The sequence below is a fragment of the Ambystoma mexicanum genome, chromosome 1p (genome assembly GCF_040938575.1).
Source record: "Ambystoma mexicanum isolate Mex_15411 chromosome 1p, UKY_AmexF1_1, whole genome shotgun sequence".
Lineage (NCBI taxonomy): Eukaryota > Metazoa > Chordata > Amphibia > Caudata > Ambystomatidae > Ambystoma > Ambystoma mexicanum.
The window spans coordinates 1,239,642,676-1,239,656,692 of NC_090921.1; the positions used below are offsets into that span (position 1 = coordinate 1,239,642,676).

Consider the following 14,017-nt stretch of genomic DNA (forward strand, 5'->3'; position numbering starts at 1 on the left):
CCAAAAAAGAAAGTGTTCATAATTGAACCAGTCCCCTCAGAAAAACAAGTGGAGCAGCCAAACAAAGCAAAAAGCGTTCAAGATTTTAAAAGAAGTCCGCAAAAGTTGGCGGCACCATTACCAAGACCGCCAAAAGAAATCCAAAAAACAGTCAGAGGTAAAAACACAACCAGGGATAGACAATTTTCGCAGGTTAGAAAAAGACAGATAAGGGAGACAAGAAAATTATTAAGCAGATCCCCATGTAACTCCACTCACGATGAGAGCGCAAGGAGCAAACGGCCAACTACTGAAGCGAGGAGCATTTCACCCAAAAAACAAATAGATTGGCATGAAAGGGGTCATAATCCAAAAGCTGAAACATCGAGGAAAATACACAGTAACTGCATCTCTAACATGCAGCGAACTAAAAAATCGGATGACAAGTTGACCCTGAACAGAAAGACTATTCTGGGCCTATTTCAACAAGTACCAAATCTTCAGCAACTGAAAAACGAGGATATTTGGATAGTCGAACCGTGTCAGACAGGCAGAAGAGACTGCTCCTAGCTTCATATTAAATCAAAAATAATACAAAATCAATTAAAAGAGGAAGAACAGAGGTTACACATCTTGGGATATGAGTTGATGGAAGAAAAACAAGAGACCACAGGAAAACAAAATAGAAATAACATAAGAAGGCACAGTGGAGTTCGCTCGGAAAAACCACATGAGAGTCTAAGGAGCGAAGAAAGGAAAGAACAAAGGCGATCGCCACTTGGGCCCTTAAGACAATAAAAAGGAGGCTTACAAACAAGGAAACTTAAGGAAAGTGAGATAGAAGGGGAAAGGGAAAATAGACCCCTCACAAAAAAGATTGATCCAAAAAAATGGACATGGACCGCGCCCCCAATAAGAACTAACTCTGGCAATTAGCCATCAGAAAATGACAGGGAGACCTTGGAGGAGGGCGCAGCAAACCCAGCCAAACAGGGAAACTCCTCAGTCATCCAAATGACATCTTGGAATACAAGAGGATTCAGCCATCTGACAACCTCGAATGATACAGATTTGGGCTCAAACGATATTATCTGTTTACAAGAAATGTGGATCACATTATTGTCACTGGGGATTTTAATGCAATTTGTGCAGAAATAGGAGACCAAAAAAGCACCTTGCAAGATCTGCCCCAATCCTGGGAAGAGGAAAACTGCTGGAACAATGGATGGCTGGAAAAGATCTTCATAATCTTCATTGGACCCGTCACAGATCGAACATATAATGTGCCTACTTGGGAACGCAACATGCAAATTAGCATGATAGACCATACTTACGTTTCTGCAGAAATCATGGGGATGATAGAAAACTGCACAGTTATCAGAAATTCCAACAGCGATCATAACATCTTAAAAACAAGCTGGAGAGCCTTAAGAGACAGGAAAGTAAAAATGCAACTCGAAATAGAACCGGCAAACCAAGGCAATAGAGTGAAGCTTTCCGAGAGAGCAATCCAGTCTATAACAAACAAGTATCTAGAAAATTCGCCAAGCACAACCAAAAGTAATAACGAAGTAAATAAAGTCACTGACTACACTGCCCTCCTTCAAATATTTACGATAAAAAGAGGAAGCCATCCTGAAAGAAGGAAGCATTATGATCATAGTTATGATATGCAGCTGGTAGAGAAAAGAAAAATTCTGCGGCGGTTAACCAGAATTCATAAAAAATCTCTAATGCTGGAAAATCAAGCAAGGCTGAAGCAGGCCAAGATACAGTATAGACACTGGTTGATACAACGAAAATACTCCCTCTGTCAAAAAGATGCTGAGGAAATGCTCATGGCCATACATGGAAAAAATGCGAAAGCATTCTGGTCGCTTATTAGAAACACCAATGGCTGAACGGACGATGTTTTGATGAATACTGTTGGGGAAGCAAAATGGGTCGCAGATTTACCAGCCTATACAAAACTCCAGCGTCCAGAACAGAGGAAACTCCGACACGTAGCAAGGCAAAGTGGGGGATCTATGAGGATATCAAAACAATTCTATTAAAAATCAAGAAAATTACAGGTTATCTAATTTAGAACTGAAGAAAAATCCGGAAGCTTGGGCAAATCTAATGAGTGAAATCTTTAAATGATGTTACAACACAAGAGAAATTCGGCCGATTGCATTATTGGATGTAATTGGCAAGGTGTTTGGGTCTCTGGCTCTTGACCCTTTTCAGACTTGGCTAAAAGCTGCTGACTTGGCCGACCCATTTCAATCAGGCTTTACAAAAAACACGGGGACTACAACAAACATTTTGCTGGTGAGTGCCATAAAAGCAAAAAGCAAAACACTCCAGAAAGGCCTGACAGTCTATTTAGCACTAATAGATCTGGTGCAAGCGTTTGACCGAGTATGCAGAGAAAGGCTATGGAAAAAACTTGAAAATAACAACTGCCCAGAAGCAATCATAGGTCCAATACAAGCTTTGTATCACAACACCACAATGCGAGTAAGACTGAACAAAGGAGGGGATTTATCGGATGAAATAAAAACGTTGGCCCCTGATTTGTATAACGCTTATATTGCAGACCTTGCAGATACCGAGAAAGAGCTGAGAATCTTTCCTCCAACAGTAGGTGGTGTAAAGGTCTCCAGAATCATCTATGATGATGATATTATATTGCTTGACATGACACCGGTGGGCCTTCAAAGACAGATAAACAACTTGACAAACTACTTGGAGAGAAACAACCTAGAAATAAACAAAACAAAAACTAAAATCTTGGCCTTTGGAGAAAACAAAAAACAAGAAGCAAAGCACAGATGGACTGCAAATGGTACAGCTTTAGAAAAAGTTGAGGTGTTTAAATACCTAGGCGTGACGCTAAGCACCACAGCTCTGGAACAACCAATGCAGGAAGTCCTTTTTGCAAAAGTAGAAATGTTAACATCGCAGGCAAAAGCTATTGATAATAAATATGGCCGATACTCTCTAATCCCAGTGATTGATTTTTATAAATCGAAAGTAACAGCAAGCTTACTATATGGATCTGATGCCATGCCACAACTACCAGAACATATTCCGGCTAAAATAGAGAGCTATTTTTGGAGGAAGACTCTTGCCCTGTCAAAAACTACATCTATAACGCTGATCAGGAGAGAACTGTGCTTATCATCATTAACGGCATTGGCGGCGAGAAATACGCTGATGCTCTTTAGGAAAACGTTCACCAAACCAAAAACAAAGATAATGCAAATTATCAATGCAGAAATGGAGAGTGGAAAGAATGTTGTTATGACAGCAAAAAACAAGCAGATGCTGATAGACATGAACATCTCAACTGAAGAATTGTCTACAAACCCAAATAAAGTCACCAAGAAATTGTTGGAAATGGACTTGATTGCGACCTTGGATCTGGCAGAACAGAACAAGACCACAAGAGACATTCCAACAATTCCTGCAAAAGTGAACACAGTAAGAAACTTTTTGGCCAAATTTCCAGATAAAAAACTATTCAGATTATTCCTGAGGTTCAGATTAAATCAAATTCTGACAAACGAAGAAAAAGCAAGAAGGAACCAAGCAGTAACAAATAACTGCCGGTTTTGTGCAGGAAATGCCATAATTGAAACCTCTCGCCATCTGCTATTGGCCTGCCCAGGGACCAACTTACAAAGAGAACAACATCTGTCAAAAACTTTGGCAAGCAGAGCCTCTTATGACGCAGAGACATGGTGGGAACACATTGGCAAGTGGGTCGAACACAAGATGGGCAATGGGGGGTATCTCTTTTCTTCCGCTCTCTGATGTTAGATAAACATGATGAATAATGAAAAAAAATGTGAATGAATAAGCTTAAAGACTGAAAGAACATATGGAATGTATGGACTTGGTTAAAACCTTTTTGTAAAAATTGTAATTCAATTAAACAAAAAAAACACAAAAAAGAAGGATATGTAATCACATACCAAGCAAGAGTGGAAAACGGGACCACGTGGAGCACTTAATGAATTTATGTTTTGATTGAATGTATTGATCGTTGTCCCTACATGCATTCTTGGCCATTATTCATGGGCTGGAGTTGAAGGAAGCTAGTAAATCACTTTTCTGAACCGTGCCTCTGGGTTGGGAGCCATTCATTGACACTAACACACGTGGCAGCAAGTTAACCTAATTCGTGCAGAACTTGCATATCGGAGATCAAATCTGTGTTGCTCCGCGTTGTCTTGCTTCCAAGGCGAGCATGTTGCCCCTGAGCTTTTCCTATGTGCAACTGCTGGGCGGCACACTGTCTTAATACCTGAATACATTGATTTATATTTTCACAAAACAATTTGCTCATGTCAAAGTCACTCATATCTTTTTATAGCTTGTGCTTGTGTGTATCCTGAATCCTTCTTTACACAAACATGCATTTATTTAACTAAAACATGTACCATCTACAGCCTCCTCATACAAATGCTGAAATTGATTTTGAGTTACTTGTTTGCATTTTGGTTAAATGAAAAATAGTGGTTTTCATTAAAACCCAACGCACTGTTTTTTTGCGGCGAGTCAAACCCATCCCTACTCTTGTGCCCCTTGTGATGGATTTAACACATCCATAGGTTCATACGAACAGAGGTTCACAGCATTTGTGGAGGTGAGACACCTTTCCACCTTCTCCCTCAATGTGAACAGAAACCATAGCAACGTTTTCAGATGGGACCAATCGAAATGTAAACTGGTGGTGGGCACAGCCGTCTATTAAGATGCCCTTCAATGCCTCTCAGAATGAGCATGAGCGTGCCAGCTTAATTTTATTAGGAGGCAATTAGCTATGCTACACATCAGTTGTCATTTCTCTTTTAAACCAAGAAAATATTTCTCATAATTGTTTAAATATACAGTGTTAGGGTAAGGAAATGCACTTTGGTGGGTTGAGGTCAAGCATTCGCTATTTTCTTGTAACAGTGATTTAAAGTCGAGGAGAGGGCATGGAGGCCAGCAATCCCTGACTTGTAGGCAGAATAGTGGTAACTTGAGACCCTTTCTAAAATTAAACATTTGACAGAATACACACGTTTCTGTTACTGGGAATTTGGACGCATGTGAGCCCATCTTTTGAATGGCCAAGTAATATATTGCTTACCTGTTTACAGGAGTGTCAGTACTGACATACTGATATATGTGTTTGCAAGATTTGAGTATGGATGAGACTGATAGGGAAATGTGATCTGTTCTCCTTAGTTGATTGCGTATATAATCAAAGTGGAGGAATATCAGTATTTCTCGCTTCAGAAAGAGGCGCCCAATTAATCAATGATGGCTGTTCTTCATTAATGTATCTCTTACGACGATGTGCATTTAAGCATGCGGTCATTGCTCACGACCAAGGACACATGTCGCTTTAAATAATATGCTCCTGTAACAACTTGTTGAATATTTCCAATGTAGGGATTTATTTTAACAAATCCCATTGCTTAATGAAATTGTTAGAGTAAGTAGAGGCATTAAAGCCAAAGGAGCAAAGCAAAGTAAATCGGCGACTCAGCGAAAGAATGCAGGATTTTATGAAATTGTATAGAAAACTGTGGACATCATGGGCTCACGCATTAACCGTATTGTTTTTCTGTTTAGTTGCCCCCATAGTTCTTCCAGAGTCTAAATGTACCCTGGCCAGGGACACTGTGCAATGCATGTGCGAGGTGAAGTCCAACCCAGAGCCTGTTATTCTGTTTGAGATCCCGGAGAAGGACATTATCATCAACGAGACGGACCGCGAGTTCGTCTACTCCCAAAGGAACGGCTACACCGTGAGCAGCATCCTGACCATTCGACGGGAGCCCAGTGAGGACATCCTGGTCATTTGCTCAGCCTCGAACTTGTATGGCACCAAAGTTCATGAGCTGGAGTTCAAGGATGCAAGTAAGTCACTTTTCTGAACCGTGCCTCCGAGATGGGAGCCATTCCCAGATGCTAACACAGGTGGCAGCATTTCAATCTAAGTCGTGGCAAATCTTGCATGTATGTAAAGTTGGGCTGTGTTTATATTGTGAAACGTTTACCATGTTCAGAGCATCATGCTGCTGGCAGCGGTCTCAGTGGGCAAGACACTGTAGTTTCGAGTGACGAGTAGACAACACCAGAACTAATACTATAAACATGTGCTCAATCAACAGGCTGGGTTGAATCAAGTATTTACAGCATACAACACAAATGTTGATGGTGGTGTCTTTGTTGATCCTAAACCAATACTGGTTATTAAGGATGGTATGGGTTTACCCTTTAGTTGGACCAAAAAACATAAGAAATGTGATATTGTGCAGTTGTATTCAGCCCCACAGGTGCCAGTGTAATCCAATCTATGGGTGTGCAGGCTACCAAACAGGATGCCTTAGACCTTGATAAAGCTATGTAGTTTCTTATAAAATAAAATAACTTTGTGATTTCATCATTTACAAATAGGAACCATCGAGTTTCTAAAATTAAATACACTCTGCACCAGGGACACAGTTGACCCTTCCAGCAAATATGTTGGCTGCCATTTCCAGTTTTTGGGGAGAGGGGGAGAGGCCAGAACACATGTCTGCAGCAGGCCTTCCATTCTCCCTTTCTTCTCAGCCACGTGGAATCAAGGCAAGCCTTGAGAGTCCCACCTGTACGATATCAAACATGGTATACGAAAAGTATTTTGGATGTATACAGAAAGGAAAAGTCCCATAGAAATGAAGGTCTATGGCCAGCAGGTGAACAACACTGAGGCACTGTGGTGCACGTGGAGAAGTGATAAAACCGTCTGGGTTGCAGTACAGAAAGGGTGGCAAGGCACCACTGTGAAATGCCAATGGTAATCATGTCGACTGCAATCATCAGCCACCCCGCAGTGCTGTATAGCAACCTAGGCCTGTTAAAATCCCCCATCAACAAAGCCCTCTGCTCGGCTCTATCTTTTGGCTCAGGCCGCATTGACATGATGGTGTTCCCCCTGCATCTGGAAGCCCTGTGATCTTGAAGAGCTAAGACAATCTATGTTATATGTTAATAGGTGATATTAATACTTTCCCACTCGAGCTGTTTGCTCCTCCACCTCCAACTCCCTAAGGGTCATTCGCTTCTCCAAGCAATGCGTTGGTGGTAGATCTCTCCCTTTGGCTGGGGCCTCCCTCTGGAACAGCCTGCCTGCCTGTCTGCAACTTGAGGAGAACCATTTCGGTTCCAGAAGCACCTGAAGACCTTCCTCTTTGCTTCTGCATTCTCTCTTCCTCTCCCCTGCTGATCTCTGTCTGTTTCTGCACTGGGCTTCTGGCTACCCTCTGATTCGGGCCCAGATCCCTGTCCACCCAGCTGCACACCCGCGATGCCTCTTGGCATCCCTTGCACTTGGGTCTGTACCTGCAACCCTACAGTCCCCTTAGCTGCACTTACTTATACCCGTTGTCTGCACTTAATTTCTGCACTTGCCACCTGCTGGCCACACTACTTGTTTGTTTGTTGTTTTGCTCTCATGTTCAGCACTTTCTACTCCTCCCCTGCCGCTTGCACCTTCCCACCTTTCCTCTCCCCTGCACTTGCGCGTTATCAATGTCACTGGGCCTAGTAAGATCATTGTTTCTGTCCTCCCTTGCAACCCTTCCTTGCCTCGTCGTGCCCTGAAACACTTATGTATGGGCGCGATATAAATAAAATATCATATCATATCATATCATTGTAAATTGTGGGGTGAATAGAAGGAAGCATGGGTATTTTACAAACACGATCAAAGCACTGCAGAATGACTTGGGTTTCTACGAAGAAAAGACAATGATCCTGGCTATTACTGAATAATGACCTAGTCGGTGTTTACACAAAACTGAAGAGAATCATATCATGCTTCTCTTAATTGAATGTAAAGGACAATAATAAAATGTATTACCAATTATGTATGCCAGGTGTAGCCTTATTTAGATAATTCCACTACTAGCTCTTTTAAAAAACACATTACAGTAAGTATGTCATCACAAACTATGAGGAGATATCCCAAAGCAGCCTTATTTATTTGGATGTATAGGTATTGCTTTAGCAGCACCTTTATAAGACTAAACTAGTGGTATATAACACTGTAGAGTAAGGCTCTGGCACTCTTTGTTGGGATTTGGAAGAATGATATAGTGCATGTGATTGTTTATACAGCCTCTGTCATGTCATTCCCTTGTCATATTATATTGATGTGTTGTAATTGGGCACTTCTAAGCAGCCTCTTGCTCTCTATCAAATGTCACATTAAATTGCTTTATTGTGATTGACCACACACAGGAAGGCTCGGTTAGCGACATCCCTTGTCAATTTCATGTATAAAACAAAATGAGTTAAGGGGCAACGTTTTGAATTTATCCATATTGAGCCTATACCCCGAAACCAAGGAGAAGATATCCAATACAGATAATAAATTAGGGAGATGGTCTTTAAGATTTTTTAAGAGAATGAGAATCTCAACCGCTTAAGCAGCAATCTTTGTTTCCTGTATGGCACAACGAATACTGGGGATATGTATATCAGTCCTAATATATTCTAATAAGGGTTTGAGAGACAGTACATGTAAAATTGGAGACAAGGGGCAGCCTTGTCTATTTCCCCTTTTGAGAGGGAAAAAACACTAAGGATTGACCGTTGATAAAGTTAGAGGATTTAGAATTTGAATAAAGAAGTTTGACAAGGGTTACAAAACTATCACCACACCTATGCCAATGTAGAACATGGAAAAGATAATCCCAATTAACCCAATGAAAAGTTTTTCATCATCTAGAATAATTGCTGCATATCCATGTCTATCTTTTTTATCCTTTGAAACCATGTGAATCGCAGCAATTTAATAGTATAGCATTGGATGAGATATTCCTTCCCTTGATAAATCCAACTTTATCAGATTTGTACTTTGGCAAAAAGTGTACATTCAATGTTAATTAGGGAAATTGGTCTATAATTCTTTGGGAGGTCCGTTTCTTTTCCTGCTTTCGGGAAAATAATTAATAATGCCTCGCCGACGTTCCAGATGAAAAACCTCTGCTACCAAAACAAGTGAAAAGTGCCTCAAGCTTAGGGGACAAAGATTTGGGGAAGTGACTAAAGAACTCCCTTTCCTTAAGTCTTTAATGGCCTGACTCATTTCATCAATAGTGATCTTACTATTCAAGCCACTAAAATTGACTGATTTTGTGAAAAAGGGAATTAAGATTTGCTGATGGAACAACAGCATCAGGAGAATAAAATCTCAATAAAATTGATAGTATTGCTTCTCGCCATTGGTGAGCTGAAGAAATAACAAATTTAAGTACTTTTTATATTCTTTTTTCATTTTCACACATATGCAATGATGGAACTCCTTAAAGCTGCTTTAAAAGCATCCCAATCATTTACCATAGAAATATCTTCATCTCAATTATTACAGAATAACTGCTGTTGGAAGTTGAAAAAGGACTGAACATACTGTTTATCTTGTAGTAGGATGTTGTTGAATCTCCATCTGACCAAATGCTTCTTAATATCCAAGAAGTCAAAAGAAGTTACAACCAGGGCATGATCCGAAATAACAATATGTGCAATTAAAGAATCAATTAAAGTGCAGGATATGCACTTAGTAGGAAAAGGATAATCCAAGCCTGAAAGCGAGTCATGAGGCAAGGAAAGGGAAAGGGAAGTCAAAGTCCACAGGGTGATAAAGCCTCCAGATTTGTGGGATTTACAACTTTTAAAGATACCTATGGATCTCGTATCCATGAAGGGGTCTATAACATTATTAAAATTACCACAGACAATAGAATTAGTGAGATTGGAATGTAATGGTGGTTACAACATTTGGTCCTATTTGTAATTTAACCCAGACCCATCTCCCTTCATCGTCAGTGCTTGACACATCATTTTATGTTGCAAATTCTTCTTAATTAATATAGCTACGCAATTTTTTTTTTTGGAACAGCAGATTCGGTGATGGATAAATGGCTTTCCTGAATATAGGTAACTGAGAGTTTGAATTTCTTAAAATGGGAGACAATTGTTTGTCTCTTGATTGGTTTATTAATACCTTTAATATTCCAATACACACATTTAAACACCATTATGAGAAATCAAGAGTGATCAATAAATAAAAATAGATACATAAGGGTATATTGTATAATTGTAATAGTGAATAATCTGGGCAAATTAAATATTGAAAACTATGACACAAAATTGTTGGAGATACACCATTCCAAGAAGAGCAAGTCACATAAGGGAAGAACAGAGAGGAATAAGGGGAGATGTGAAACTTGACATAGACATGATAGATAATTGGGAGATAAAAAGTGAGAACAAACGTAGTCTACTATAGTGCATAAGAAGGTGATATAATAGGAGTAGCCAAGTTTATAAAAGGAGAAAGCGAAGTGTTAGGACTAGGTGACTCCAAAAGCACCAAGAACAGACACAATGGGAATATAGGACCCTTACTGACAGCTATGCCCACAGACATAAGGATTTATTAACAAATCTGCAATACTCTCAAACAAAAAAAGTGAGAAATTATAAGAACGTAGGTAAAGTCTCTGGAGCATGAGGCTGGAGAATTAGAAGGTCACAAAGTGTCCATGCAATCAGTTTTGCAGGATCTGATAAATGCTTTGATGTCAGCAGGGTCATCAAAAACAAAGATTTTTCCATTGATGGTAACTTTGAATGTGCACGGATGGTAAAAGCCATATCTGGCGTTGAGTCTTCACCACATCCTAGGATATATAAATTCAACAACCAAACCAAACAAGGCTATTTTTTTCTTGATCTTAGAAATGATAAGCTGCAGTTGTGTGTATTCCAACAGTACGAAAAAATCGTATGTGGCATAGAATGTGATGGTTGGGAGCTTTTTATACGCCCAAAGCGGTGCGTCTGTTGAATATTAAGTGACATTTCAGGTGATATATGAAGCAAAGCAGGTAACATTTTTTGTAAAACTAAAATGCCATTAGTCCCCTCAAACCCCTCAGGTAGGCCAGAAATATGAGGCTTATTACGCCTGCCTCTGTTTTCTAGATCCTCACTGTGCTTTTGCAGATCTTTAATAGCCTTTTCTAAAAGGAGAACTCTGGGTGGTATATCCTCCACAAAACTAGTTATTTTCTCCATTTCGCCCATCCTATTTTCAAATGTACTCCATCTATCATCAAGCTGTTGTCGTTTTTGATTTGTGGCTTCAATAAAAGGTTTAAGTGACCTTATTTCCTGCAAACGTACATCCATGCCAGGATCAGTAGATGAAAGCGGGGGAGGAGGTTAACTTTTTGGTCTTTTGTGGGTGGTGGAAGGGGCCAAGGCTTGTAAATCTTTAGTGACAGGAGGAATCTTTTGAACACCTCTGCCAGAAGCAATACTTAATAATAAACAGTAGTTACAGGCTGTACATAAAAGGACCAGGCTCGGAAGCTTGGGGGCTGTGTGAGGGAATTTTATAATGTCATGACAGCCAAAGAATGACAGGGAAGTGAAGTGAGTTACCAGGATAATAACACAGCCATAATAAAGCACAGTTGAAAAGTAAATGTTTGTTACCACATGTATAACGCCTCCTGCATATTCTTATTTAACCATGAAATGGCGGTGTCAAAGAAGGAGAGGCCCGACCTCGCACGACCAGTGGCATTCCGTCACAAAAGCCTCCGAACTTCACTACATGATGAGTGGCTGCCGGCAGCAACAGCTGCCGCAGCAGACTTCAGAGCACACAAAACCTGCCTCTGCGAGTTGTAATAGCGTTGAAAATGATATGTGCAGAACAACGACCACAACGCAAGGCAGGTATGGAGAGTTAAAAGTACCAATTAATGTAGTTGAGCATTACAGAGTGAAGATATTGTTGTCACTGGCAGGAGATGTGCCGTCAGGCGGCCATCTTCATTGGCGCTGAGTCGCGCCCCCCAAACTGTGTTTTTATTAATTCACGAAATACCGAAGTAAGTGGAGACACTGAGGGACAATGCACTTAGCATCATTCAATTTGAGCTGATGAGGGTGGATCCTTGTTTACCCACAGGCATGTACTATAATCCTGTTAAATTTACAGATTAGTGACTTGCCCTCATTAAAAGGGTTACAGTAAACCAATTGCTGTGCACCCTGCCATGCAAACAAAGGAGTGAAGGCTCAAGATTGCAGCCAAGGGAATTAACATTCAAATGATACCCCAGTCTAATGTCAGGACCTGAAATAATTAAATCACCTCTCTCCATAGTTTGCACTGCAAGCCTGGATTCTGGTGGTAGCCTGTGACTCATGGCGGCATATATGCATCCCATAAATGCCCATTGCAAATTAGAACATTGGTGAAAACTTTAGTCTATGTGGTCTGCTGGAGAGACCCTTTAGCAAAGCAGATACATCACCAGACACTACAACTGTCACTTGTATTGTAAAGTTGCATATAAGACAGTGAAAGGCCAGTGTTACTATGCTGGTTTGGATGGATTGGCAGGGAAATGGCAACGGGACAGTTTGCTCCTGGGAGCCAATCCTAATAATACATTAATGGCAAATAATAATGTTGATTGAAAAAAAGGAATAGCAGGGAATGCAGTTATCTTAAGGGAATGGAAAGTTGTGCTAATGTAAAACGAACTAAGCATGTCTTTGTGGGAAATGGGTTTAAGAAGGACGAGGCAACAGAGATATTATCACCAGTCAGTAGCGCAGTGGTCTTCAAACTGGGGGGCTGGCACTCCTAGGGGCCCTGGAGGATATCCAGGGGGCCACAGGTCTCTTCAAAATGTGAGTACCTTGACAGATTTTAATAGAAAATATAGGCAGTGATGGCATCTGGCGGTATGGCATAAATACGTTTGCATACCACCTATCCAGCACCTACATATAGATCATTTTAGCATTTTAAATCCTGCATTTATGTAGCATTAAGCACTGTATAGGGAGACAAAGTTTAAAGTTGGGTACTACAGGTGCCTTGCATTAACACTTAAAACAAAACAATATGGGGGACCAGTTGGAAAAATAATATCAAATTTTAATAATAACGAAGAAATCAGTAAGTCTAAAACATCCAATTAAACAGATTGGTCCATGACAGTGCATTGAAAGATTTTTTTATATGTACAAACAAAAAAATAGGAAATACGTTGCAGGCTTAAGTGGCTATTTTACAAAAATATTACCAAAGGAATATGACCACTGTGGGTACTCGTCTAGCAACAAAGTGTATAGTACCCGTCCGCATATGGATCAATATGTCATATAGTATAATCCCTGTTTAAAGTCCAGAGATGTGTCTCGACATGTTTCTGTTCCTTAGGGCAAAGTGTGGAACATTCATCAGGAGGTAACAATTCAACAGTATAGCCTATTTTACAAGAAATGATGGTACACAGATTCATTCGAGCCTAATAGTACCTGTGAGAGATAAAAACAACAATAAACATCCAAGATTTAGTTCATGACTCACTGTGTACTTGGATAGGTTCAAACAATGAACGAGGCAACAACAAAAGGGTAAAATTACCTATGGTGGTGCCAGTGGGGGCTCTCTACTTAGATTAGTAGGTGTAGGGAGGCGGCCATCGCGATGATTCATTGTTTGAACCTATCCAAGTACACAGTGAGTCATGAACTAAATCTTGGATGTTTATTGTTGTTTTTATCTCTCACATGTACTATTAGGCTCGAATGAATCTGTGTACCATCATTTCTTGTAAAATAGGCTATACTGTTGAATTGTTACCTCCTGATGAATGTTCCACACTTTGCCCTAAGGAACAGAAACATGTCGAGACACATCTCTGGACTTTAAACAGGGATTATACTATATGACATATTGATCTATATGCGGACGGGTACTATACACTTTGTTGCTAGACGAGTACCCACAGTGGTCATATTCCTTTGGTAATATTTTTGTAAAATAGCCACTTAAGCCTGCAACGTAGTTCCTATTTTTTTGTTTGTACATTGAAAGATTTTTTTATATGCACTGTCATGGACCAATCTGTTTAATTGGATGTTTTAGACTTGCTGATTTCTTCGTTATTATTAAAATTTGATATTATTTTTCCAA

The 14,017-nt window shown here is 40.1% G+C and overlaps 1 protein-coding gene and 1 long non-coding RNA gene across 6 annotated transcripts in view; one reads left to right on the forward strand and one right to left on the reverse strand.

The window, feature by feature from the left end:
• Positions 1–14,017, forward strand: part of LOC138452408 (myelin-associated glycoprotein-like) — a 655,309-nt gene that overhangs the window by 470,733 nt on the left and 170,559 nt on the right. For all 5 annotated transcript variants that reach the window (XM_069604971.1, XM_069604972.1, XM_069604974.1 and 2 more), the window contains one exon: positions 5,593–5,880. In XM_069604971.1, the coding sequence (XP_069461072.1) occupies positions 5,593–5,880 (288 nt within the window). The remainder of the gene's footprint in view (positions 1–5,592; positions 5,881–14,017) is intronic.
• LOC138452464 (uncharacterized) overlaps positions 1–14,017 on the reverse strand; it is a 431,049-nt gene that overhangs the window by 359,072 nt on the left and 57,960 nt on the right. The window lies entirely within an intron of this gene.